Here is a 24,138-nt window from a genome sequence, read left to right as displayed (position 1 = left end):
GGCCTCAAATCAGGATCTTCTGCTTGTTCATCCTATTAACCACGCTACCTGTAGGTGAGACTATGGAAATCTGGTTTGTGAGTCAGTAAGACATCGCTTTTTCAAAATAAATACTTTACCATGATGAAGTGTTTTATAATCTGACACAGGTAATCTAGAAACTACAGAGAGTAGTTGCTATATTTTACCAGCCTTGCATAACTTGGAAAAATCCCACTTAATTGGGATGTATAATTCGTGTTATACACTGGTTGATTCAATTTGCCGATATTTTGTTGAGGGTTTCTGCTCTTGTAATGTCTTTGTCTTGTTTTAGTATTCACCTTTCATGAACTTAGATGCAAAAATCCTCAACAAAGTATTAGCAAATAGAACTCAGCAATGTATAAAAATAATAATACACCACAACCAAGTGGGATTTGTTATATAGATAAGCACAGCTAGTTCAACATTTCAATTTCAATCAACCCTGTCAACACCCTACTACACCCTAAAAAAGAAAAAACATGACCACAGAAAAGGGCAGGGAGAGCATCACCTTATTCCTCACCACTTTCCCAATATCTAATAGCAGGCATAAAAAATATTAGTGAATGAATGCATGCTTTCTATATCTTACAGAACAGATGATCAGAACAAAAAGTGAGGAATTAGAAGTTATCGGTGAAAATGAGCACATTTTAACCACATACCTTTCCTCCTGTGAGTAAAAGGGCTCCATTCCTAAGTCCTGCCACAAGAGCCATCAGTTGCCGAGACAGAGGGCGTCCCAGGAGGCTGTGCGTGATGTGCTCCATGGAAGATATGCCCAAGGAGCTCACTCCCCTGCAAAACATATAAATTGTTGCATGATAAAATACTGAAGCAGGATAAAACCTACCTCTCAAATATTCTGAAACTGTCTTTCTCAGGCTAGTTAATGATTTTTAAGAGTAAAATCCTGGAAATTCTTCTTTAAAACTTATTCAATTAATGCCCATGCTGAGTCATAGCTTTTAAAACTAATATTATTACTTTTAAATATGTGCAGTAAGTTTTGTCCTAATAGGATTCCTTAAGGAATTTGTCTTAACACACACAAACACACCCCTCAAAATTATTTTTGGTTTGGTAATCAAAATAATCACAAATGGAGTGTTAAGAAGAATGACTTATTTCCTCTTAAATGTTGCCTTTGAAATCCAGTTTTAACCTGTTGATTATACAAATGTGAACTTCAACGTATTTCTTGACTGCCACTTTTTTTCTGATAATATAAATTCCTAAAATTAGAGTCTGAACTGAAGAGATTTTATTTAGATATTGACATTATGCTGTATATAAACATTGTTACTTTATGGTTTCATCCTTCCACTAAAACACACATTATACTATTATAGGAAATCAAATATACTACTATATCTTCTAAAAACCTCTCTGAAGAATTCTAAGAGGTTATGCCTATATGAGATTCTCATAGTGTAGAAGAGAAAGAAATTGAGATTTGTTTGTCTTTAACAGTTGAGGAAAACAAATAATTCGAATTAGCACATTAAAAAGCTAGTGAAGGAATAACTTAATTTGAAATATTTTTAAACATTCAATTAATATTTTTGGATTTAACAGTTAAAATACATGTATTAGCTCAAAGAATTACTGTTTCATTCAAGTACATATGATCCAGGTCATACTGAGTCACCTTCCCACAAATTAAATCTCAATGTAAGATTTCTAAAAAGCTTCAGACTTTTAGTTATCTAAAAAGAAGAAGACAAGGCAAATTACTAAGCTAGATGTGAAAACAGAAACAACCCTTAAAAATCATCTACTGATTCACAGCATGGAGAAGACAAGTAATGACTCTATGGCATCTTACTATGCTAATAGACAGTGACTGCAGTGGGAGGTGAGGACTTGATAATGTGGGTTAATGTTGAAACCATAATGTTGTTCATGTGAAACCTTGGTAAGACTTGTATATCAATGATACTTTATTAAAAAAAATGTGTCTACTAATTCATGAGTAAGATTATTTAATGACATGAACATTTACTTCCATATTTAAACATTAAAAATCCTGTCAGAGATAATGGTAAACATGTCTCTAAACATGCTATTTGGCCATAACATCTTACCCCAAGCAGTTCAGCTTTAAAAAAGGAAGAATAAAGTCAATTTCCTCACTGTTTTCTTCTTTTACCATAGGATCTAGAAGGACCTACAGTAGCAAGGAAAAAACAGTTTTACATTTCAAAGTTGTATCTTTTGCCTGTTTTTCTTGGATTCCGGGAAACTGAATTGCTGATTCTGTTATAACAGAGAGAAAAGACACGTGTGCAAGATTATTACTTATTTTAAAATAGCCATGACAATAATAATTTACTCATCCAAGAAACATAAATACTTATGATCAACAAGCAGTAAAGAATGTCATCTCCTTATCCATTTTATAGATAATATCCTTATTTGCAATTTTGATTTATGTCACATTTATTCATTTTATAATTTTTACATTTGTATCTTTCTCTGGATGGTATTCCTTCAATTGTATTTCAAAAGTAGAGAAACAATGTCTAGTTTTAAACCAACGAAATGCTAGACTACATCTTCAATTCTATGATAAAAGTGACTACCGTAATTAAAATATAATATTCTATAAAGACCACTATTGCAATACTTCTGGAAGAGATGTGATCTGATACTATTTGTGAAGACTTGAGAATTTAAGACTTGCCAAAATATGGGCTGTGCAGCAAAACTGCAAGTGAAAATATGAATTTTAAAAATCAAACCCCTAAAGTTGTTTTCCTTTGCTTCAAATCTAGAAGAACTTTAAGTCATGAACAATTTGTGAGTTAACATAATCTATTCTATTTTTGAAATTTATCTGTGCTGAGGCATTGATTTTAAAGTTAGGGTAAATCAATAATCTGTTTAGATACATTAAAGAGACTATAGAATAAAATATTTTAAATAAAGTTATTCCTTACTCTTACCATTCAAGTTTCTAATACACTTAGCATGCAAGGTAAAGTAAATTCACACTTTATCGTCATTCACATGCAATAAATACTATTTCATGAAATATTCAAAAGAATGTGATTACTTGTATTGTGGTCTTCTGCAGCAGACTGGTACTCAACAGGAAAATATTTTTTTCTTTTTCTTTTTCCCAAGAATGAACTACATTCAGTGAAAACTCCTTTAACCCTATTAAAAAGAAAAGAATGAATGTAGACTTAATACTGCAGCTGAGATGAAATAATTTAAGATTTAAATTTATTTAAATTTAAATAAAGGAATTCTTTGATATGTGGAACCTATTATTTAATTGTCACTATCATGTTTCCTGTTCACACGTGTCACAAGTTGAAAAAAACAATGAAAAATTTTACAACCTCTTCAACAGAAAAAGCATTAAAATAACAAATGAAATTTACCCACCATTTTTAATTCCCAGCTTAATGTGTTCTTCCTCTGATACTATCAAAGGAAGTGTGGTACTTGTAGCCTGCTGCAGCCATGAAGAGAACACAGTTTTTATGTCCTCTTCACTTATGTCTTCAGGCTGCCAGGGAAAAGGACAGAATAGTAATGAATTATCTTAATACCCAAACTTAACCTTGCCATTCTTATTTTAACACCTTATCTTATTAATAAAATATAAACCTTACTAAACAAAACTGGAAGGATGTTCATATTCTATGGGCACAGATTCAGGATTTGACATTACAGTACAATGAGCACAGTGTAGCCTGAACATGTACATGAGTGGAAATTTTCTTTTAAGATTTTTGTACCACAAAGTTTACTTCAACTATTTAGACATAATTGATATTCATTGAAATATAAAGGTCAGCAGACAAAAGATAACATGTAGAGTTAATGTAGAAAAATTCCTATTCATAATTTTATGTGTACCTTTTTTACTTTTTTTATTGCAGTATAATTGATATATTATATTGGTTTCAGGTGTACAACATTAATGATTAGACAATTATATACTCTATGAAATGCTCACCATGAAAAGCCATACAGAGATATTAAAAACATTGACTATAGGATGTCTTGCTGCCCTTGTCTAGCCTGGATTAATACTTAGTCCATAGGCACACACCTGATCATCTGATCATCTACATTTGCCCTCTTACAGCACTAAACTATGTTTTCTACCTTTATCTTGCATCTACCTACCACTTCAGCATTTTATTAAAAATAAAAATAATAATAATAATAGAGGGAGAAATGTGGGATCAACATATAAATCAAGTACAAAAATCAAATGAATATTCATATTTGACCTGATTGTTTATGGGTCATAATGCGTGATCAAAACCGAAAGTTTCTGTGATGAATGCCCTTGTACTGTTCACCATGTAAGAATTTATTCACTATGTAAGAATTCGTTCACCATGTAAGAACTTGTTCATTATGCTTCAGAAGATTGGAGACTGACGAGAATTAGGCTTGAGATGGATTAATGATTGTACATTGAGCATTGACCCCCCCTATACTGAATTTTATTGTTGTTAACAACCATTTGATCAATAAATATGAGATGCCCTCTCAAAAAAAAAAAAAAACATTGACTATATTCCCTATACTGCACTTTTCATCCCCGTGACTTATTTATTTTATAATTGGAAGTTTGTACCTCTTGATCACCTTCACCTATTTTGCCCACCTGTCTCACCTATGGCAATCCCAGTTTGTTCTCTGTATTTATGAGTCTATTCCTGTTTTGTTTCATTTTTTAGATTCCACATATAAGTGAAGTCCATACATATATGGTATTTGTCTTTCCCTGACTTATTTCATTTAGCATAGTGGTCTTGGTATTGCCAAATGGCTTGGCACTGTGTGTGTGTGGCCAATGGGTGCAATCAGCAGTCCTTGGGAAGAGCTCCTCTTCCTAATTCAAAGGTAGAGAAATCTTGAAAGGAAAAAGCTTTTTCTTTGTGCACTTCCTTCTGGCAAGAATGCAGACATGGTGCTTATCAGCACAACAGGTACCCTACATTTAAGAGAAGGAAAGTCACAGGCTAAGGATGGTGGAGGAGAAAGACTACATCCTTGATGACATAGTTTAACCACCTATGAGCTCCTCCAACTTCTTTGTACATGAGAAAAATAAACTCTTTATATGGCCAAATCATTTTCTTTTCTTTTTTTTTCTGTTAGGCTGGTCACAGTGCTGATATACTCAATAGGTAGAACGTTAATAAATTGCTCAAGAGGTCTGAAGAAATTCTGAGAAAAACACTGCTAATTTTTAAAGCTTTTAAATTAAAATTATTACCAAAGTTTTTTAAACTTATTTGAAATGAAAATAGGTGTAACAAAAACCCACAAAGGAAAGAAAATTAATATCTACCTGGGGAAATAAACCTCTAGACTACTGTTCCCCAACTGGTCTACTTCTATTATGTTTCTTTGTCCACAGGGTCAAGTCTAGATATGCTGATTAAGCTTAACTTAGAACATGATCACTACCAAAAGCTAGCTAACTAAGAAAAGGCATCACTTTCCCAGACTTAAAAAAACCACAGAAATAGCCAGTTACTTCTTTGGATATTTTTGGGTAATGGGATTAAAGACCTAAAGGTAGTCATAAAATGAAAATGTAAACTTTAAAATCAAGACTTTCAGAATCAGAGAGCAACTCACAGTTCCTCTGAAATAAAAAATCCTTATGTCCTACATGCTATAATCAGCCCACAGGGAACTGCCACAGTCATAAAGCTTCCACAAAAATATACTATAACTCAGGGACAGGAAAGGAGATTTGTAGTAATATCTCATTACTGAGGCAAAAAAAAAAAAAAAAATCCAATGGCCAGCAGTCTAGTATTTTGTACATGAGAGCTAACTTTTGAAAAATACCAAGCTCAATAACCAAAAAATTAAAAACAAAACAACAAATCACTGTGTACTGTTCAGCCAGTGTGTTAAATGCTCAGTTACATACTAAGGCATTCTATCTGCTTTCTTCTTCTCCAGTCATATAATATAAGCGTCTTACCTGAGCTTTCATCAACTAGAAAGATGACATAATGACCATCATGATCCTGAGAATCCAAAAGTACCATCTAAATTACGAGAAGGATTAAATCATGTTGTCTGGACTTTTAAAAACATATATTGTTTCTCTTGTAATTCTCTGAGAACTGGTAACCTAAACTGGTACAGATGATAATACTCTATTAAAACAGTCTAACACTGCAAATTAGATATCCTGTAAGGGGCTAAAATGCCTAAAGAATGTGTATAACTCAACACCAAAAAGACAGATAATCTGATTAAAAAATGGGCAGAGGACCTGAATAGACATTCTTCCAGAGATTTACAGATAGTCAACAGACACAGAAAAGATGCTCCACAGCACTAGTTATGAGGGAAACGCAAATGAAAACCACAAGGAGGTACCACCTCACACCAGTCAGAATGGCTGATATCAAGACAAAAAGCAACAAGTGTTGGTGAGAAGGTGGAGAAATGGGAACCCTCCTACACTGCTGGTGGGACTGTAAATTGGTGCAGCTGCTATGGAAAGCAGTATAGAGATATCTAAAAAAAACTAAAAATAGAAATGTCACAAGACCCAGCAATTCCACTTCTGGAAATTTACCCAAAGAAAACAAAATCACTAATCTGAAAACATATATGCACTCCTATGTTTACTGTTGCATTATTTAAAACAGTCAAAATATGGAAGCAACCTAAGTGTCCACTGATAGATGAATGGATAAAGATATGGTACATATATAAGAAGGAACATTACTCAGCCATAAAAAAGAATGAAATATTGCTGTTTGCAACAACCTGATGGACCTAGAAGCTATTATGCTCAGTGAAATAAGCCAGGCAGAGAAAGACAAGTACCATATGACTTCACTTATTAAGTAGATTCTATAAAACAATCAAAACTGACATAAATTCATAAACATAGAGAACAGACTGGTGGCTGCCATAGGGAAGGAGGGAGTGAGGGATGGGAGAAATAGATGAAGGGGCAAAAAAAAAAAAATTTGGTGAGAATGTCTGATATTTTTATCTGGGTGATGGTTACATGAGTGTATACACATGTCAAAATTTATCAAGCTATACACTAAGATTTGTGCATTTTATTGTATGTACCTGAATACAAAACAAAAGCAAAACAAAAATAAAGTCCTGAGGAAAGATTTATCAACCACAAAAATAAACAGAGTTCAACATTTTTTTAGGCTGCAACATGAGAGAGGATTTTTTTAATACATGGATATATTAAAATATCAATTTTGTAAAAGCCAGTAATTATCCATATTTGCATTGACAAACTATATATAGTATGCATATTGCTTATTGAAGTCTTCGTGGTTTCTCAAAAGTTAAACAGAAAATTATTATAATCCAGTAATTCAACTCCTCTGTATATACCTAAAGGAACCAAAAGTAGGGACTGAAACAGATACTTGCACATTAATGTCCACAGCAGCAATATTCACAATAGCCAAAAAGGTGGACACAACCCAGGGCCTATCCACACAAGAATGGTTAAATAAAATGTGGTGTATACATACAATGAACTACTATTTAGCCATAAATAGGGATGACATTCTGACACATTACAACATGGATGAATTCTGAAAACATATTAAGTGAAATAAGCCAGACCCAAAGGACAAATATTATATGATTCCACTTATAAGAAATACCTAGAATAAGCAAGTTTACAGACAAAAAATAGATTTGAGGTTACCAGGAGCTGCAGGGGGAGGGGATAAGGAGTTAATTGCTTAATGGGTACAGTTTCTGTTTGGGGTGATAGGTTTTGAAATAGTGGTGTAGTTGCACATTATGAATGCAAAATGCCATTGAAGTGTACATTTAAAAATGGTTAGTGCAGCATTTTCTTAAATATATTTCACTACAGTAAAAAAAAAAAAGACTGCTTTTCTAGCAAAAAGGATACACCATTCTTTATTACTTAGAAAAAGCAACTAGATATTTCACAACACATGTAAAACAATCGTATATATAACACATATATATATTTGAACTCACTAAGTTTTCTCTAGGTTGTAATTTTAGAGATCTGGGGATTTTAGGGGTAATTTCCACTGGAGTTATTCTGACTACTGCATGCATCTCTATATTTAGTCTCCTTCTCAGGTCATCTGGAATCTGAAATTCAAAAATAAACAAAAACATAAGTATGTTCAAAGCTTGATTAAAAAATATTCCATAGCATAAATACTGTTATTAACTTCTATGAATTCATGTTAAATTATGGACGCTATCATGATTCATAGCCAGATGGATGTCCAGACATTATTATGTCACCAACATTTCAATTTTTTCTCTACATTTCTTTCTTTTTCCATCCTCTTAAGATGTGATCAATCAGTTCTGGCCTCTGAAGTCAAGCCTGTTTGTACTGGGTGGTGTGCTGTCAGCACTGCCCTCCTCGCTGGCCACAGCAGCCTCCTTGGGTGGGAAGTGCAGGCCTCTCACTCTATCTTACATAGTCCCCAGGACGTCACCACCAGCGCTTCTTTACCCCGTTCCTTGGCCATACAATTACAAGGAAAGAAAAGGGTATTATCACCTAATGGTGAGCTATTAACAGAAATAGATATGACAAGTTCAGCGATAGGCACGCTGGTCTAGATGCAGTGGGAGCTCTTAAACTAAGAGTTTAACACTAACAAAAAATAATACGCCAATGGTGCAGAGCTTTTTTCCCCCTGCCCTAACAATTTCCTTCCTTTACCACCACGAAGTCTCATTTCACAATGGTTTAAAACTAAGTTAGAATAAAAGGGGCTGGTGACTCATTCATAAAAATTTAGCCTGAATATTGGAGGCCAGGATGAGAAAATGGAACACTAGTTGCTCTACATCCTGTCCCAGTTCCACACCAGTTAGAGCTAATACCAGAAGGGCAAGCAGCTTCTGGGTACCTCCCACCCAGGTGCCATCAGAGACAGCAGGAAGGTGACCTCACATCCTCATCACTTCGTACAACTGGGCATTTCCCCCAACACATAACAGATCCTTCCTTTGCTTTCCAGAACTTGGGGACCAATCTTCTGCAGGCATTAAAGACTTTGCGAGGTATTCCAGGGCACTCCATGCTAAGCGTGGACTCTAGAGTCCAGCTGCCTAGGTTTGCATCCTAGTTCCACTTCCCAGCTACCTAACATCAGGTGAGCAATGTGAGCCTCTCTGGGCCTGTGCCTGTCTAAGCTTTCATCTGTCCACGTTTACTTAACCAGAAAATATACAATCCTTACCTAAAGAAGGACTTCACCATGCAGTCAGAAATGTGTCCCTCACAGGGATTTTAGATACTATTTCTTATTATACTGGTTTTCAAATTATACATAAAGTATTATTCTAATTATTAATTTGGGGAAGTTCAAAGCAATATAAAATTGTTTCCTCCATAACAATAAAATTTATACTAACCCAGACTTTCCCCAGATGGAGAGCTTCTACGTTTTTGGTGTATTTTATGGCATTCTTCAATTCCTCAAGTCCATTCCAGACTACCTTTACCACACAGCCCTTCCCAGCTTCTTGACTGTGGTCTGAGCCAGTTTGTTTTTGATCTAGTGGTTCTGACGTCTGCTTCTCTTTTTCAGATGACAAGGCATTTTGCTTTGTTTTACTTTGCTGTTGCTTTGGAGAAAGTAGCTTAATTAGGTTTCCATAGGTCACAGTAAAGCTGGGCTCCATGTCAAAATATTCCTGGTCCCATGGAAATACATGAATGGCACAGTGTTTGTGAAGCACAGAAGTTGCTGATGTGTTACATATACTGGGAGGCTGCGACTTGCACACTCTGAAAATATTGTCTACAGGAACTACTTTTGACTGCATATTTTTGAATGCATTGATTTCAGTTGAACCCCAGAATGTCTGTTGTTTCTTCTCAGACCCAAAAGAAAAAATGCTTCCTATCATAGTCCATAAGCTTGATAGTGATGCTGAGTCAAGTGACACCTCTGGATCTGCTGCGTTAGACCCTGTGACTCCCACAGTACTTGACTGAAGTTGCTTGGTTTGAGGGTCTTTTGTTAATTCTTTTTGGTCTCTTCCATAATTCAGAAATTTTCCACGGGTATTGTCTGCTTTTGAGAATGTGTTCTCTTTGGCATGGCGGGTCTTTGGCTGAATAAGGAGTTTTGTGTCTGTTTCCAGCCTTCCATAAGTAGCAGTTGGTACCAGTGCAACTATATGGAAAGTAAAGCTCATTAGTAAACATTCACCTTTGTTATGGACTCAGTGCCTTGGTGCAGATTAGGATGAAATCACTGTAATAGCACCTACCAATCTGGACAAATATGTAAGTGTGCTGATCAACCCAAACAGGAAAGATGGCTTTTGGGAAAACTATTCGAATTTGATCTAGAAGGTGCTCTTCAAGGGAAGTAACATGAAGCTCCTAGAATCAACAAACAAATAATCAATTCACTTTATATTTTGTCCATTCCACATCTAGTCAGGAAATCTCAATTCATTCTTATAACTCAAACCAACTCAGAATATGTAATGAAGCTTAGGAAAGAGAAATCTAAAGACACTGATATTCTTGAGTAGCTTAACCTTAAACTGGACTAGTTCTCATTTTGTTTTCTTTACCAGTATCTCCCAGTCATCTGCTGAGAGGGGTTCCACCTCAACTTGTTGACAAGACACCACATGGGAACACGGCTTGAGAAACACCTGGAAAAAATTTAAAATGTAAAACTACTTTGAAAAACTTTTCTATATACCTAGAAAATAAATAGTTTTCTCTTTAGGTAAGTAATTGTATGTGTGTGTGTGTGTGTGTGTATGTGTATCCGTGTGCAGGCACATGCACTGTGCACTGTGTAAACCCTTCATTTGACAAATATTTACTAAGTACTTATTGTTAGCTAGGCCTTGATATACTCAACATTTTAGAAAAAACTGTTTCACAACAATTATAGAATAAAGGAAAATACATCCTAGCATAAAACATTTAAAAAAAATAAAGATAACCATTAACAAAAGAAATGTAATTTTAAAAATATAGGAAGAAAAAATGTCATTAGGTCATGGCTGGATCTAGCATGTACATGCTCTATTATCTCCAGATGTTTTACAGCTGTTAGTTTTATAACTAACTTCAAGCCATGCTACTTCTAGAAAAGTAAAAAATACACTGAGATAGAGAACAGAGTCAATTACTTAGAATTATTTAGAAGTATAATCATTCAGTTAAAACAAATATCCGCTCATTCCAGTCTACAGAATTACATATAAAATGCTAGTGTTTCAAGAAGCTGGAATCCACCATCATTATTTATTTCCCCTTTTTAAAGCATTTCTGGGGATTAGAGGAGTAAAATCCAAAACCATCGAGTATTAAATGCCCCAGGTACCAACCCTTCCATCTCTGCTTTTGTGGACTGGAGCAGAATTTCCCCAAGTGCTTCGCCCTTAATGAATTTCCCTTTAGTACCTCCCCATATACCCTATTTGAAAGGGGTGATTCTGAGAAAGCACAAAACAGCTCCTGCCCACCACGAAGCTGGAGTCCTGGGCGAGCCAGTTACTTTCTGTTCCCAGAGATGATTCTTTGGGAGACTGTGCTTTAGGGTTTGAGGAGCTGCAGAAAATCGGGTCAAAGTTCACTTTGAAGAAATGGGAATTAAAAACAAGTAGGCTTGAAGACATCGACAACAGAGCTGATGTTTCTCACGGGAAGTGCCACAAACTCTAAGGGTATAGAACTTCAACTTGTTATGCAATCCTAGGCACAATATTCCACCTCCCTAGGTTTGTAAAGTGCAAGGCACCAAAATTCGTGATTTCGAAGGTCACTCTGGTGCTAAAGTTTTAAGAGTTTAGCAAAAATTTAGGTTAAACAAAGGACCAGTGGTAGGCTTCTGAATTTCTCATCAGTGTGTTCCCATGATAAAACACATGCATGGACAAAATCAGTCCATATACCAAACAAGCTAAAAAGAGGTACCACTCTTATACACTGTCATAGAAAACTGGTAATAGAAAGCAAGTTAACCCCATCTATCAAATTTTTAAATGTGCATACCCCTCAATTTAGCAATTCAATTTTTAATATTTCATTTCATGTGCACAGAGAGATGTTTGATTAATATTGTTTGCAGTATGTAGAAAGGTATTTCTGATAGTTTGTGAGGGACAAGCTTGCAGAAAAAATATATATTATCTCACTGTTCAAATCCCAAAGGTCTAGTGAGATCTCAACATACAGTACATATTCATTCTGAGGTTGGGGTTAGAGAAAGAAAAAAATATTTTAATTGCAAAATATTTGTAATAAGTATGTATTACTTCTGTAGCTTAAAATATTTAAAAAGGAATAAATTGGTGAATATAATAAAGTGAAAACATAGATATGAGTCCTTAAACTTTGGGATTTACATTTAAAGCACAATTAAATTCATAGACAAGACAAAACTGGAAAAATAATAACCCTCCTACATAGGACAGATTTTTTAAAATCAGGCATGATTTCTGGAAGGTTAAAAAATTTATCAGAAACAAATGAAATGAACTTGAGTAACAGTAAATAAAACTCAATAATTCATAAAACCAAAGTAATTGTACAAAACCAAAATTCAGAAACCTGGAAAGTGAGTAAGAAGTAAGAGAACACTAAATCAACTAGGAGGCATTACAAGATGACTTCACACCGTACACTGTCAACTTGAATATCATGGACTAGTTACAGCAGCATACAAATGAGCGATCATCTCACCTCCTTAAAAGATAAATCTGAACTCTTCATTTTATGTCTATTGCTATACTATGTTATGTGACATTAGAAGAAAGTCACTGTCATCATATGCTGTGCTTACCTGTTCCCCATCTGAGAGTCCAAGTTTCTGACCAACTTGTCGGTTAATTTCAGCCACATTTTCACCTTGATCACTAAAATGCCTGCCTTCCACCCAGCTTAAGAATGCAGGCTGGTGACCCCAGGCTACTTCTATAGCTTGATTCTATTTATTCAAGAGATAAAAAATGGGGGTGGGAGGAGGGTTGGTTAGAAACTTTTTACATGCTCTTCTGGATTCATATAAAAGATAAACTATTGTTGCAATCTACACACACAAGGAGTGCTATAAATAGTTGATAGCTGTTTGCTATCCACAGCAGTCATAGCAATGAAAACTATAATCATATTCATTACCCAGCATGGTGATGCAATTGGTGAAACTAATAGCCTTATATTCTTATGAAGGCATTATAAATTGATTCAACCATTCCAGAACTCAAATGACAACAGAGTGAATGAACTTACAATAGCCTTTGAGCCATTTATGTATTTATTTATTCTGATTAATGATTCAAAGAAGGAAAAAACTACACCAGAAGATACCTCTGCAGCATTTTCTATAACAATGAAAATTTAGAACTGTTTCAAATCTCTATCAATGGGGAAATTGTTAAATAAGATATAAATTTGCTATTTTAGTAAAATGTGAGTCAATAAATAGAAACATGAGCATTAAAAATGTATAGTATTTATTAGAAGAGTAATGACTACACATATTGGAAGAAAAAAAGGACAAAAGCATAAAACATGAAGACTCTGGTCCCTGTTCCCGGAGGTAATTACTGCCAATACTTTACTATGTACACTTCCAGAAATTTTCATATTATGCAGCTTCTTTAATAATAATGTTTAAAGTTCTAGAACTATGGAAACATACATTGAAAAAAACAAAATTTAAAATTTATTCTCATTCAGAGCAATTATGTAAAAATATGCAAGTTTGTGTGTGGCTAAGGACTAAAAAACAATGTTCTCAGTAATTAAAGAATTATTAACTCATTATGGAAACCTTGGGAAATATAAATACTTGGAAGGAGAAAAAGGACTTACCGATATTCCCTCCACAAAAAGACAACAACATGAACAATTCTGTCTGCTTCCAGCTAATCCTTTTTCTATGCACAAGTTAATTTTTACATAGTTGTGTATTACGGTCAGGACTTGGTTTTCTTTTGCCCCATTTAGTACCATATCGTAAGCATTTTCATGTATGTATCATTTTTTTTGTTTTTTTTACACATATACCATTTTTAAATAAAAAGTAAGGATTCCAATAATAGTCATCAAGACCACCTTGGGAAGTTTTAGTATTAAGTTCATTGATTTCTATAAAAATAAATTCACTAAATATACATACAAATGAATTGATTTACATCAAATTTTACTACCTGAAAACTGGCTGTAGGCTGCTTATTGTGTTCCTTTAAATAGGACAAATTTCAAAGGATGTTAGAGCCATTTCTAAGGTATACTGCATTTTAACTATGTTATTAAAACTTTGTATAGAATAAAGTCATCATGTATTACTTAGTTGTGTAATTTTTCTCACCATTCTTCATGTGATAGTCCAACGCTCTCTGGCTGACAAAATTTGCCACCGAACACAGTGTGATCAAGTGGAAGGAGCCCTAGATATGGAGTTGAAGCCCTAGGTTACTAGGTCAGCTGTAATTGTGTGAGCGGAAGCTACTAGCATAAAGGCAGCCAAGCTCCCAGGGGCTTTCCACAGGTTCCTCAGAGTCAGTGACATGTAATCAAGAACAATCCCCCTAAGTAACTTTTAAACCAGACATGTTAAATAAGAAAATATGAAATATGCCCTGAAATAGCAAAACAGAATTCTACCAATTCGCTGGAAAAAGGGAAAATCAACTTTGTTAAACAGGAAAAATACTTCAACCATTCATTTGGTCAAAATGCAGTAAGCATCTCCAAAGAGTCCTAATGTATATTTGGCTGGATTTACTGAACTTTACATACTGTTCTGAGTCCATCATTATGTCAGAAATTTTTCACATGAACCGAGTCCCTGGACACTCAGGTAAAGAGAAGAAATGGAGACTGGAGAGAAACGGTTTCTGGGAGTTTGATCAGCAAGTGACTGACAACCTGCTTTTGCCCAAACCTGTGCTGTCCATATCAGGTGAAACCACAGGTTGCAAAACCTTAGGACTGGCCAGGTCCAACGTCTGGATTCTTCCTTGCTAGCACAAAGGAAAAGACAGTTCTGTTCTGTGCCCAGCCATTTCTGGACGGTGATTTAGGTTCATTTGTTTGTATTCAGTGTGGATATGAATCCCCAGTTTCAGCAATCACAGCAAGCCCTGACCAGAGTATAGACAAAGTCACTGACTTAAAGCCAGTAGTTCTCAATTGGGGGTGATTTTTGTCCCCCAGGAGACATTTTTGGTTGTCACTACTGGGGCACAGGGTGCTACTGGCATTTAGGATGCTGCTAAACATCTTCCAGTAGCCAGCACAACCCCCTCCCGACCCCCACAAACATGAACAGCCTGAAAGTTCCAGAGTGCCAAGATTAAGAAATCCTGAGTTAAAGCATTTACTGGGTGCCCAGCCCTGACATAAGGACTTGGGTAAACAAAACAAGACAATACTTCAAACACAGAACAGAGTATAACAAGTGAGATGTGTGCCATAAACACAGTAGTAAAGTTCTGAAAAGGAGACAAAATTCAGCAACAGAGAATTTGAAAGCTATGTGGAAGAAGTAAGATTATGCTCAGTTTTCAAAGGCATGGAACATGGAAACATGTTTTAGGGAAGAATGGCATGACTAAGACTACGACAGTGGGAAGGCGCTGGGTGAGAAGGCTAGTGGGGATGATGCAGTTACAGGCAGAGGGCAAATTAACTGCATGGAAATGGCACCGGCTCAGGAGCGGCAGTTTTCTGATGTATAAAAGTAGAGAGATGACCTAGATACCCAGAGACCCTTTCATCATCAACATTCTGTGATTCTAGAACACTGGGGGGTTCGACTCTATCGTGCAACCAAAAGATCTTTTTTAAATCACAGATGCCCAAAGTCCACTCCCCAAGATCCTGATTCCGTAGGTCCAAGGAAGCACTAGAACATCTGTATTTTTAATAAAAGCCTCAAGGTAAGTCTAACACTGGCCAGAAAAGCACTGTTCTGACCCTCTTCCCGTCACATTATCTGTACTATGTACTCAATACTTCAGCGCAAATAAAAAATTCAACGTATTAACTCCCAACTCATGACCTTCTGCTTTACTAATGATCTATTCCCTCTAACCCAATAATTCTGGGAACCTCTCCGAAATAACCAGAAATGAAAACAATGTTTTAAAAACAAAGATGTTCTGTTTTTAACTTTTTATTAAAATAATTATAGTATCACTTTTAATGTCTAAAAATTGAATACAATATAAATGTTAAATCACTAACGAACAATTAAATGAATCATGGCAAATGTGATAGAATACTAATTAAACACTAAATGTGTACCTTTTAATAAAATGCTCATAAGACTACAGGAAAACAGCAGAGTACAAAACTAAATGTGTGTGTGTAGGATTTCATTTCTGGTAAAAAAAAAATTAAAGTTTAGAAACAAGACTGAAAGATTTGAACCAAACTGTTAACATTAAGTATGTTTGGCTTTGGAGATTATGGGTAACTTTTATTTTTTCGTAATTTTTTCCACTTTCTAATGTTTCTATAAAACATATGTAATATTACTTTTATAACTGGGGAGAAAAGTTGGCCTATTCTCCTGACATAGGCTGGATAGAAACAGCAATTTGTTCTAGGGCTGAAGATATTTAAATGTCAAAAAGATACCCCAAAATCCTAATTGCACACTCAAAACTTAAAGATCAAGACCTCTAAATTCTTAAATAGTGAATGTAACATAGCATCTACATCTTAGGACCAAATTTTTAGAGTTAAAGGAAGCATTCCTATAAACTCATTAGATGAGTCTTCCTTTAAACTCATTAAGTGCTAATCCAAAGGCATGTTGAAAATCTCCATCCAAGCTGACTGGCAGCAAAGGGCGGGGTCTACCTGGGAACTGGTGATAGTGACTAGCTCGTCAGAACCAAAAGATTGTCCACTTTATGGTAAAATAAATAATGGAAGGGTATGCTGAACTTGGTGTGAATTGAAAGACAGGAAAATAATCTAGAAAAACAGTATGAAAAGGATACTTGAAATTATTGCAAACTCGCAATAATAATTTCCTGCATGGATTAGCCAGTGGTGGGTATCATGCATCGAGTATTTTTGAGGATTTCAAATATTCTATCCTTTTGCTCTCGTAAGTACACTCAAACCCACAGCCTATGCGCCTCTATCTCTAGTTACGGAAACAAGGCTGTATCTCCGCCAGTGGTTAGAGCAATAAACCACCAAAACCACAAGACCCAGAGGGAGAGCCGACGGCTCCGAACCCTCCAAAGACATCCAGTACATCCAAGCGTGCATAATCCCACTGCACAATCCTGGCACACCTCGGCTGTGCGCCGAGTGCCGGCGACAAAGAGGACCTTCATGTCAGTAACTTAGCCCTCTCCTGGGACACGGCGCTCTGTCCCGTTAACCTACCAGGACTTCGCAAAACAAGTCTGCACCCCCCACTCCGGAAGCTCGGATGGCAGCAGTGCAGGCACCTGGAAATTCGGGGCAGGAAAAAAATTTCTTAAAAAAATAATAAAAATAAATGATTTCTCAGGAGCTTCCCAATCTGGAGTGAGGAGTATTTCTGAAGGCACAGATAGAATATTACAATGTCTGAAAGCCCACTTTATGGTAAAATGTCTTTATGCAAGTTAACTTAAAGGGCCGGGGCAGAATGTGCTGGGCTGCAGAAGACTGCCCAGGCCGGCGCTGCCCTCCGCGGCCCTCAACCTGGCCTGTGCACGGCTTGCGGTGCTGGGAAAGCAGCCGGTGCACCGCCGCTGAGACAGGCGCGAGCAACCACCGCGTCCGACCCCAGGCCGCCGAGTAGGTGGCCCGAGTCCGGGCTGGAAGCCCCGTCCGGGGCCGCCGCGTTACCTGCAGCAGGTGCAGCTGGGCCACGAGGCGCCGCGGCAAGTGGAGGAAGCAGTCGCGAACGTTGGTGAAGGCCACAGTCACGTCCACCCCATCACCCGCCTCACCCACCAGACGATCGTAGCTCCACATCTTCTGTAACCGCGGGTGCCCGGTCGCCCACCCTCGCCGGCAGGCGGGACAGGCTGAGGGCTGTCGGAGCCGGAGCTGATCGATGGGCCCCGCCCCCTGAAGCTCCGCCCCCTGGCCGAGGGGGCCTTCGCCGCGCGCCCGCTGGGTAAAGGGGCGAGAAAGCCTTTTCCGCTCTCCGGGTCTCTCCGCCACGCCGGTAGGGGGCAGCAGCTCGTCCGCCGAATCTTCGCTCGCAGGAAACGATGGCTGACGCTATCTATTTTCCAGCCAGTCCCAGTGCGCCTTGACCCATCCCTCTGTCTTATTGGATAAAAGGGAGCGCAGCAAAGCGGATGTTGTCTTCGCAAGGGCCACAGCCGGCAGCATGGCGTCGGGTGTAGGGGAGCTTGGTAATGTATTCGACCACCACGTCCAGAGGGCTGTATGCGACTCGAGGGCCAAGTATCGGGAGGGGCGAAGGCCTCGCGCTGTCAAGGTAGAGTGATTTTGGTTTCATTCGCCATTATTTGTAGTATTTTGTGAGCTCTAGTTCCACATGCCCAGCTTAGGTAAGCAAAGGCTTCAAAGGTTGCGGACACATCCGTTACGCATCGGGTATGGGGATGGGGAAGCCTAGTATCCTGGTACCAAAGATTCTCACTACTCCCTTGGTCAACTCCTAGAACGTCAGACCCGCTAGAGCAGGGCTTTTTTTAGTCCTTGCACCTTTAGGGTTTATAACAGCGCTTGGTACTTGGTAGGCACTCAGTGACTATTTAACTTTTTATAGTAACTTCTACCGAGTCAAATTCTGGAAAACACGTCGATAGAGAGTGTGTGCCTTAGTTTGAGGCCCTTACTTATGGGTGAGTTATTCTTTATGCAGAGAGAGGGATAATAGCTTTGATTTTCTGCTTTCTTTAAAAAGGTTGAACAGAATATTTGTTTTTCAAAGCTTTTTCTAAAAAACTAGATTTGTAACGGCCCATTTGTGGAAAACATTTAACGTGTCTGCGTTTCTTTAAGGTATATACAATCAACTTGGAGTCTCAGTACTTACTAATACAAGGAGTTCCTGCAGTGGGAGCAATGAAGGAATTAGTTGAGAGATTTGCTCTATATGGTGCAATTGAACAGTACAATGCTCTAGATGAATACCCAGCAGAAGACTTCACCGAAGTTTATCTTATTAAATACATGAATTTACAAAGTGCAAGGTAATATGAAAATTAAGCAGTGTCTCATTTTCTCCTTTCCCATTGCTTTCATTTTGGCTCCAGGTTCCCTGATTCATGCCTGAGTTATCCAATAAGCTAATAAGGCCCAGTATTGTTCTTACTTTCCCCCAGTATTCTTAAATGTTAGCTTTAGCAAAACAGTTTCCATCATGTCATCTCCATGCATAACACTTTTTTGTCACACAGTGTGGTAGATCAAAAATTAAGTTTGGAGTAAGTTTTCCAGTTCCACTGCTTACTGACATCATGACCTTGGACATCCTTCCCTGCTTATTAAAAACCGTATTTTCTTTTCTGCGCTACAAATAACCTACCATGAAAGCACTTGATTGTTGGGGTCATCTATTGTTCTAAGGTTGCTTTTACATAATCTTACTTCCCTAACCAACTTGCCAGCTCCTCATGGTTGGGGAAGCACATTTCTAGAGCTTTTGCATTTCCCACAGCACCTATACAGTGGGTTGTGGAGTTTGCATTCTGGGTTTAAATCCTAGTTCACAAGTCGGTGTGAGCATGGCAAAGTTATTAATCCTCCTGGGCCTCAGTTTCATCATGGGGTTGTTGAGAAGTGTTAATTCAAGTGAAGCACTTAGGACACTGCCTGTCAAGTATTTCTTGTCATTTTCCCTGAGCACAGAAGTACTGGGATGTTTGTTGTAATATCTGGCCAATCATAGATGTTTAATATGTATTTGTTGAATGAATACCATCCTCTTATGTCTTCATTTATTAGTTGTTACACAATATTTCCTCAATTGCTGAAATACTATTATTTTATAATTACAACTATTTTACAGTTACAGTATTTTTATTAATTTCTTACATATGAATTCCCATTATAGGAACACACTGGACTAAAAAGACTAAATTGGGTATGAGCTAACTCTCAAGGGCCATTTAACACACAGAAAAATCACTCTTTCATGACCACAGATATGTATCTCAGGCTAACCGCTGGATCTGGAGTTGATTAGAGGGAGTGTGGATACATGTGGATGACTTAGCTCGAAACCTGTTAACACTACTGGGAGAGGGAAGGAAAGGCTTTAAGAGTATGCCTTGGCTCACAGGATCAATACCATCCACAAGCAGAGCATCTTAGTTCCCAAAACAGTGGATTATATATATGCAGCAATAGCTGGATTTTGCTCTTTAGATCAGTACATTGAATACTAGTTAGCTTTCATCCTAAGTAAATCTGGATGAATAAATTTTGCTACCATGTATTCTGTTTAGGACAGCCAAAAGAAAAATGGATGAACAGAGTTTCTTTGGTGGATTGCTTCATGTGTGCTATGCTCCAGAATTTGAGACGATTGAAGAAACTAGAAAGAAATTACAAGAGAGGAAGTCTTATATAGCACGAACTACTAAAAATAAAGGTATGGAAAGCCTATTACTAAATATCTCCTATTTGTGAGTCACTCTGCTAGGTATATATGTCATCATGGAATTCCCAGTCTAGTGGGAAGAGAGACAAATGATCACAGTATTCAATACTGGAAGTATGGGATTCTGAGAAGCACTCTGAGTGATCTGGGCTAGGAAGGGAGAGCTGTTGGTTAGTGGAAGACTTCCTTTAGGTTGAGAGAGTGGCTGAGTTTTGAAGGATAAATAGACATTACCCAGAAGGGGAGAGGAAGAGATGGAAAGGTGGGCCAGGTAACATGTTTAAAGGTCCAGGGACTAAATGAGCATTGTGCACTTTAAAGAACTGCGAGTAATACAGGGTAGTCTGTGTTACTTTAGGGGCTTTAGTGAGAAATTAGAAAAGTGGACAGCGAGTAAATCATGAAGGGCTTTGTGTTCCATGCTAAGGAATTGAGACTTAACCTAAAGGCAGTGAGAAAGAACTATACAGACCAGTTACCAGCTGCTAATCTAAAACTGTTAAAAGTAGAAAAGGTCCACTTTTACTAGCAGCTGAACAAATGCCCCATATGCCCAACTGAGTTTCCCTAGACACAAATTCCAAGTATCTGGAATACAGTCATGGAACCTGGAACATGTATTAAAAGACTACAGCAGTCAGAATTGGACTAAGATAATTTGTGCGGTCTGAAATCTAAATAGTACTAGAAGCTCTAATTACCAAATTTCCACCCTTTAGGTGAAACACAAAGTTAGTGTCCATACAGATATTGAATATGGTAAGTTTATGGCTGACTGGGAAGAAGTATGTAGTAGAAGTGAAGAGAGAAATAAGGTGGGAAGACTGTTGGAAAACATTCCTGAAAATTTATCAAGAGAACTATTGAGAGTCCGTGGTCATTTGTAGACATTGAACTAGCTCTAGCTCTAACATAAATAACTAGCTCTAGGAAAACTTGTATGTGTGTGTGGCAAAGGAAATTACAAGATAGGAGCCCAGCATATTGCCTCCATTTAAAACTAACAAACACAAACTAAGCAGCACAATACATTCATATGGTGTAATACTCTAAAGCTGTAAAAAAAAAAAAGATTTTATGTGATGAAATGGAAAAGCTCTCTTAGGAGCTACAGTTAAGTAGATAATGCAGAGGTGCAGAGAAATGGGTATTACAGGAGTTAAAAAGGGGTAAATGGGAGGAGGAAAAGTAAGATACACTGGACAGATAAAGTAAGAATAGTGATTACTTGGGGGTGGAAGCCAGGCATATGGGGGGTAGCAAGGGAAGAGTGAAGCTTGACACTAGTATTCTTTTATCCTTTTTAGCTTTTAAACACATGAATGTATTGCCTGCTCAAGAGAGAAATTTTTCAGTAAATTTTAAAATGCTAACATTTTAAAGTAGTGTTTTTAAAATTACACATTTCTGAATGCTGAAAACAAATGAACCATTTCTGTTTTCCTTTCCCGCACCTTTTAAATTGTAATATAAAGATTATTACATGTCAAAGAAGAAACCGGTGACAGAGCATAACAAAGAGAAGGAAGATTTTAGACAGGACTTCCATTCAGAGACATCTGGATTTTGTACAGCCACATCTGACAAGAACTCAGATCCTTGTCTTCCCTATTCTTGTGAATTGCCTTTATGTTATTTCTCCTCAAAATGTACTTCTTCGTCAGGGGAGCATGTGGACAGATCAAACTTCTCTCAGGATGCTAGCAACCAGCATTATAACCACAGTGACTCTTTGCAGAAAATACCAATGAAAACTTTTAAAAACTCAGTGGCCTGCCCTCACGTACAGAAGACTATTATTCCTTCAGAGGCAGTTGACAGATTCATGCCTAGGACAACACAACTGCAGGAGCGGAAAAGGAGAAGAGAAGATGATCGGAAACTTGGAACTTGTCCTGAAACCACAAGTAGCAGTGGGGTTCTGATTGGCCCTCTGTTACCAGACATCTCTAAAGCAGATATGCATGATGACTCATTGAATACAACAGCGAATTTAATTCGGAACAAACTGAAAGAGGTACGATCATTCCTAAGACAGCTGTTTTACAAGACAATTTGGCTACAGGACTAAGAAATAACTAAATGGAGAATTGTTTGTGGGAGCTATAGTCATTGTCATTAATTTTTTATTTCATTTTTAGTTTTTTATGTGTTCTCTTGAAAGTCTCTGTTGAATTTACTGAATTTGACCAACAAACATATTTGCTTTGATAGCATTAATCTTAGCTTTAAACAATGAACAGAACATATTTTATACTACTATAGATATGAAATATAAAAGCAGTGATTTCAGTCAGTTAGATCAACCTGTGAGTGTGTAGCTCAGGCCCTCCCTTTTTTAAAGCTCCCTACATCTCCCCAGATAGCCAAAGAAGAAAATTATTGTGGTTAAGGAAAATTTACAGTTTATTTCTCTTAAGTTCTAAGTTAATATAAGTTTCTTAAGAAATTGAGGATTGTACCATTTTCTGCTTATTTCTCCAAATTTTCCACTCTCCCCCTCAAGCCTCCTTGTCTGTAAATAAAGCAGATATTGTCTGAGTTTCAAGTTATGCATAACCAGGGTTATGCATAAAATAAGTATCCATAAAATAAGTGATTTCAGATATTTAAAGGAACGGTAAAATAGAGTATATATTCACTTTTCTCCCCTCAAGAGTTTTTCTTTTGTTAACTGACTTTAGAAGTGTTCTCCTACCAATGTTTAGACAGAAAACTTTTGCTTTGTGCCTAGATCATAGGATGTACCTTGAACTTGGATTAACTCTGCCTCAAACGTGATGACAAGGATTGAACTACTGGATGTATAGACTATTTCTTCTAATAGTTTATTTAGTCTTGTACTATAAATAATAAGTTTTGGTGGTTCTCTTTTTTTAAACTAGGTAACTTCACCTGTGCCAAAGCCTCCAGAGGACAAGCTGGAAGATGTACACACAAGTTATCCATTAAAACAAAGAAGAAGGATATAGATTGTCAGCAGCAAATCAGTATTTTCTAGGAGACTATTTTGTATTTGTAGCCTGTCATTTTAATTCTTGAAGAGATTTTATGGCTGGTATTTATTTAGTGCACTCCTTCTTAATTCCATTCAAGCTACTTTTCTAGTATAGTTTCATCTTTTAAAATTAGTTTGTCATGGACAAATTACGTGCCAGCCAAGGATGCAACTTAAAAAAAGAAATAGAACTTCTCCAGAAGCTCCACCCAACGCCTTTGGTTACTCTTACTGGCTAGAAATGGGCCCATGCCTATTCCCACCTGAGGAATCTAGAATGGTGAGTGTCTTAGGTTTCCAACTTTGATGGTTGAGGAAGCAAAAAAGAGTTGTAAATGGCTGGCTCATAGCATTTACCACAAGATCCAAGGTTGTTGGTTAACAATAAATAAATAAAATTAGTTAACATTACTTACTATAGGATATTATTTTGATCTATGCTTAATATTCACAGAAGCTGTTCTTATAACCTTACCCCTCACATTGCAGTAACTAAATGTAAGTTAGGTGAAGCAAAGATAGAAACTTTACAGTACAAATAAAGAT

The 24,138-nt window shown here is 37.0% G+C and overlaps 3 protein-coding genes across 6 annotated transcripts in view; 2 read left to right on the top strand and 1 right to left on the bottom strand.

Moving 5' to 3' along the window:
- GATAD1 (GATA zinc finger domain containing 1) overlaps nucleotides 1-11,136 on the top strand; it is a 67,342-nt gene extending 56,206 nt beyond the window's left edge. Inside the window, exon 8 of the transcript XR_012132312.1 lies at nucleotides 10,612-11,136. The gene's annotated coding sequence lies outside the window, so the exon portion shown is untranslated. The remainder of the gene's footprint in view (nucleotides 1-10,611) is intronic.
- PEX1 (peroxisomal biogenesis factor 1) overlaps nucleotides 1-18,077 on the bottom strand; it is a 47,176-nt gene extending 29,099 nt beyond the window's left edge. The window contains exons 1-10 of one of the 3 annotated variants that reach the window (XM_073238839.1): nucleotides 17,858-18,077; nucleotides 12,837-12,980; nucleotides 10,609-10,692; nucleotides 10,297-10,411; nucleotides 9,433-10,199; nucleotides 8,026-8,145; nucleotides 3,424-3,547; nucleotides 3,086-3,189; nucleotides 2,115-2,197; nucleotides 693-825 (exon numbers count right to left, since the gene is read on the bottom strand). In XM_073238839.1, the coding sequence (XP_073094940.1) occupies nucleotides 693-825; nucleotides 2,115-2,197; nucleotides 3,086-3,189; nucleotides 3,424-3,547; nucleotides 8,026-8,145; nucleotides 9,433-10,199; nucleotides 10,297-10,411; nucleotides 10,609-10,692; nucleotides 12,837-12,980; nucleotides 17,858-17,986 (1,803 nt within the window). In that variant the 5' untranslated portion in view covers nucleotides 17,987-18,077. The remainder of the gene's footprint in view (nucleotides 1-692; nucleotides 826-2,114; nucleotides 2,198-3,085; nucleotides 3,190-3,423; nucleotides 3,548-8,025; nucleotides 8,146-9,432; nucleotides 10,200-10,296; nucleotides 10,412-10,608; nucleotides 10,693-12,836; nucleotides 12,981-17,857) is intronic. The other 2 variants (XM_017652913.3, XM_073238838.1) reach the window with 2 other exon arrangements.
- Nucleotides 18,078-18,309: 232 nt separating this feature from the next.
- Nucleotides 18,310-24,003, top strand: RBM48 (RNA binding motif protein 48). 2 transcript variants are annotated; one of them, XM_017652901.3, is made up of 5 exons: nucleotides 18,310-18,461; nucleotides 18,992-19,182; nucleotides 20,440-20,585; nucleotides 22,070-22,611; nucleotides 23,480-24,003. In XM_017652901.3, exons 1-5 carry the CDS (start codon nucleotides 18,351-18,353, stop codon nucleotides 23,564-23,566), a joined length of 1,077 nt encoding a protein of 358 aa, XP_017508390.3. In that variant the 5' UTR covers nucleotides 18,310-18,350; the 3' UTR covers nucleotides 23,567-24,003. The 2 variants fall into 2 exon arrangements, with proteins under 2 accessions (XP_017508390.3, XP_073094941.1); XM_073238840.1 differs by lacking the exons at nucleotides 18,310-18,461; nucleotides 18,992-19,182 and adding an exon at nucleotides 21,314-21,353 and having other exon boundaries at nucleotides 20,450-20,585.
- The last annotated feature ends 135 nt before the right edge of the window (nucleotides 24,004-24,138 follow it).

The sequence above is a fragment of the Manis javanica genome, chromosome 6, assembly GCF_040802235.1.
Source record: "Manis javanica isolate MJ-LG chromosome 6, MJ_LKY, whole genome shotgun sequence".
NCBI classification, from domain to species: Eukaryota; Metazoa; Chordata; class Mammalia; order Pholidota; family Manidae; genus Manis; species Manis javanica.
This window is presented reverse-complemented; position numbering and strand designations above follow the sequence as displayed.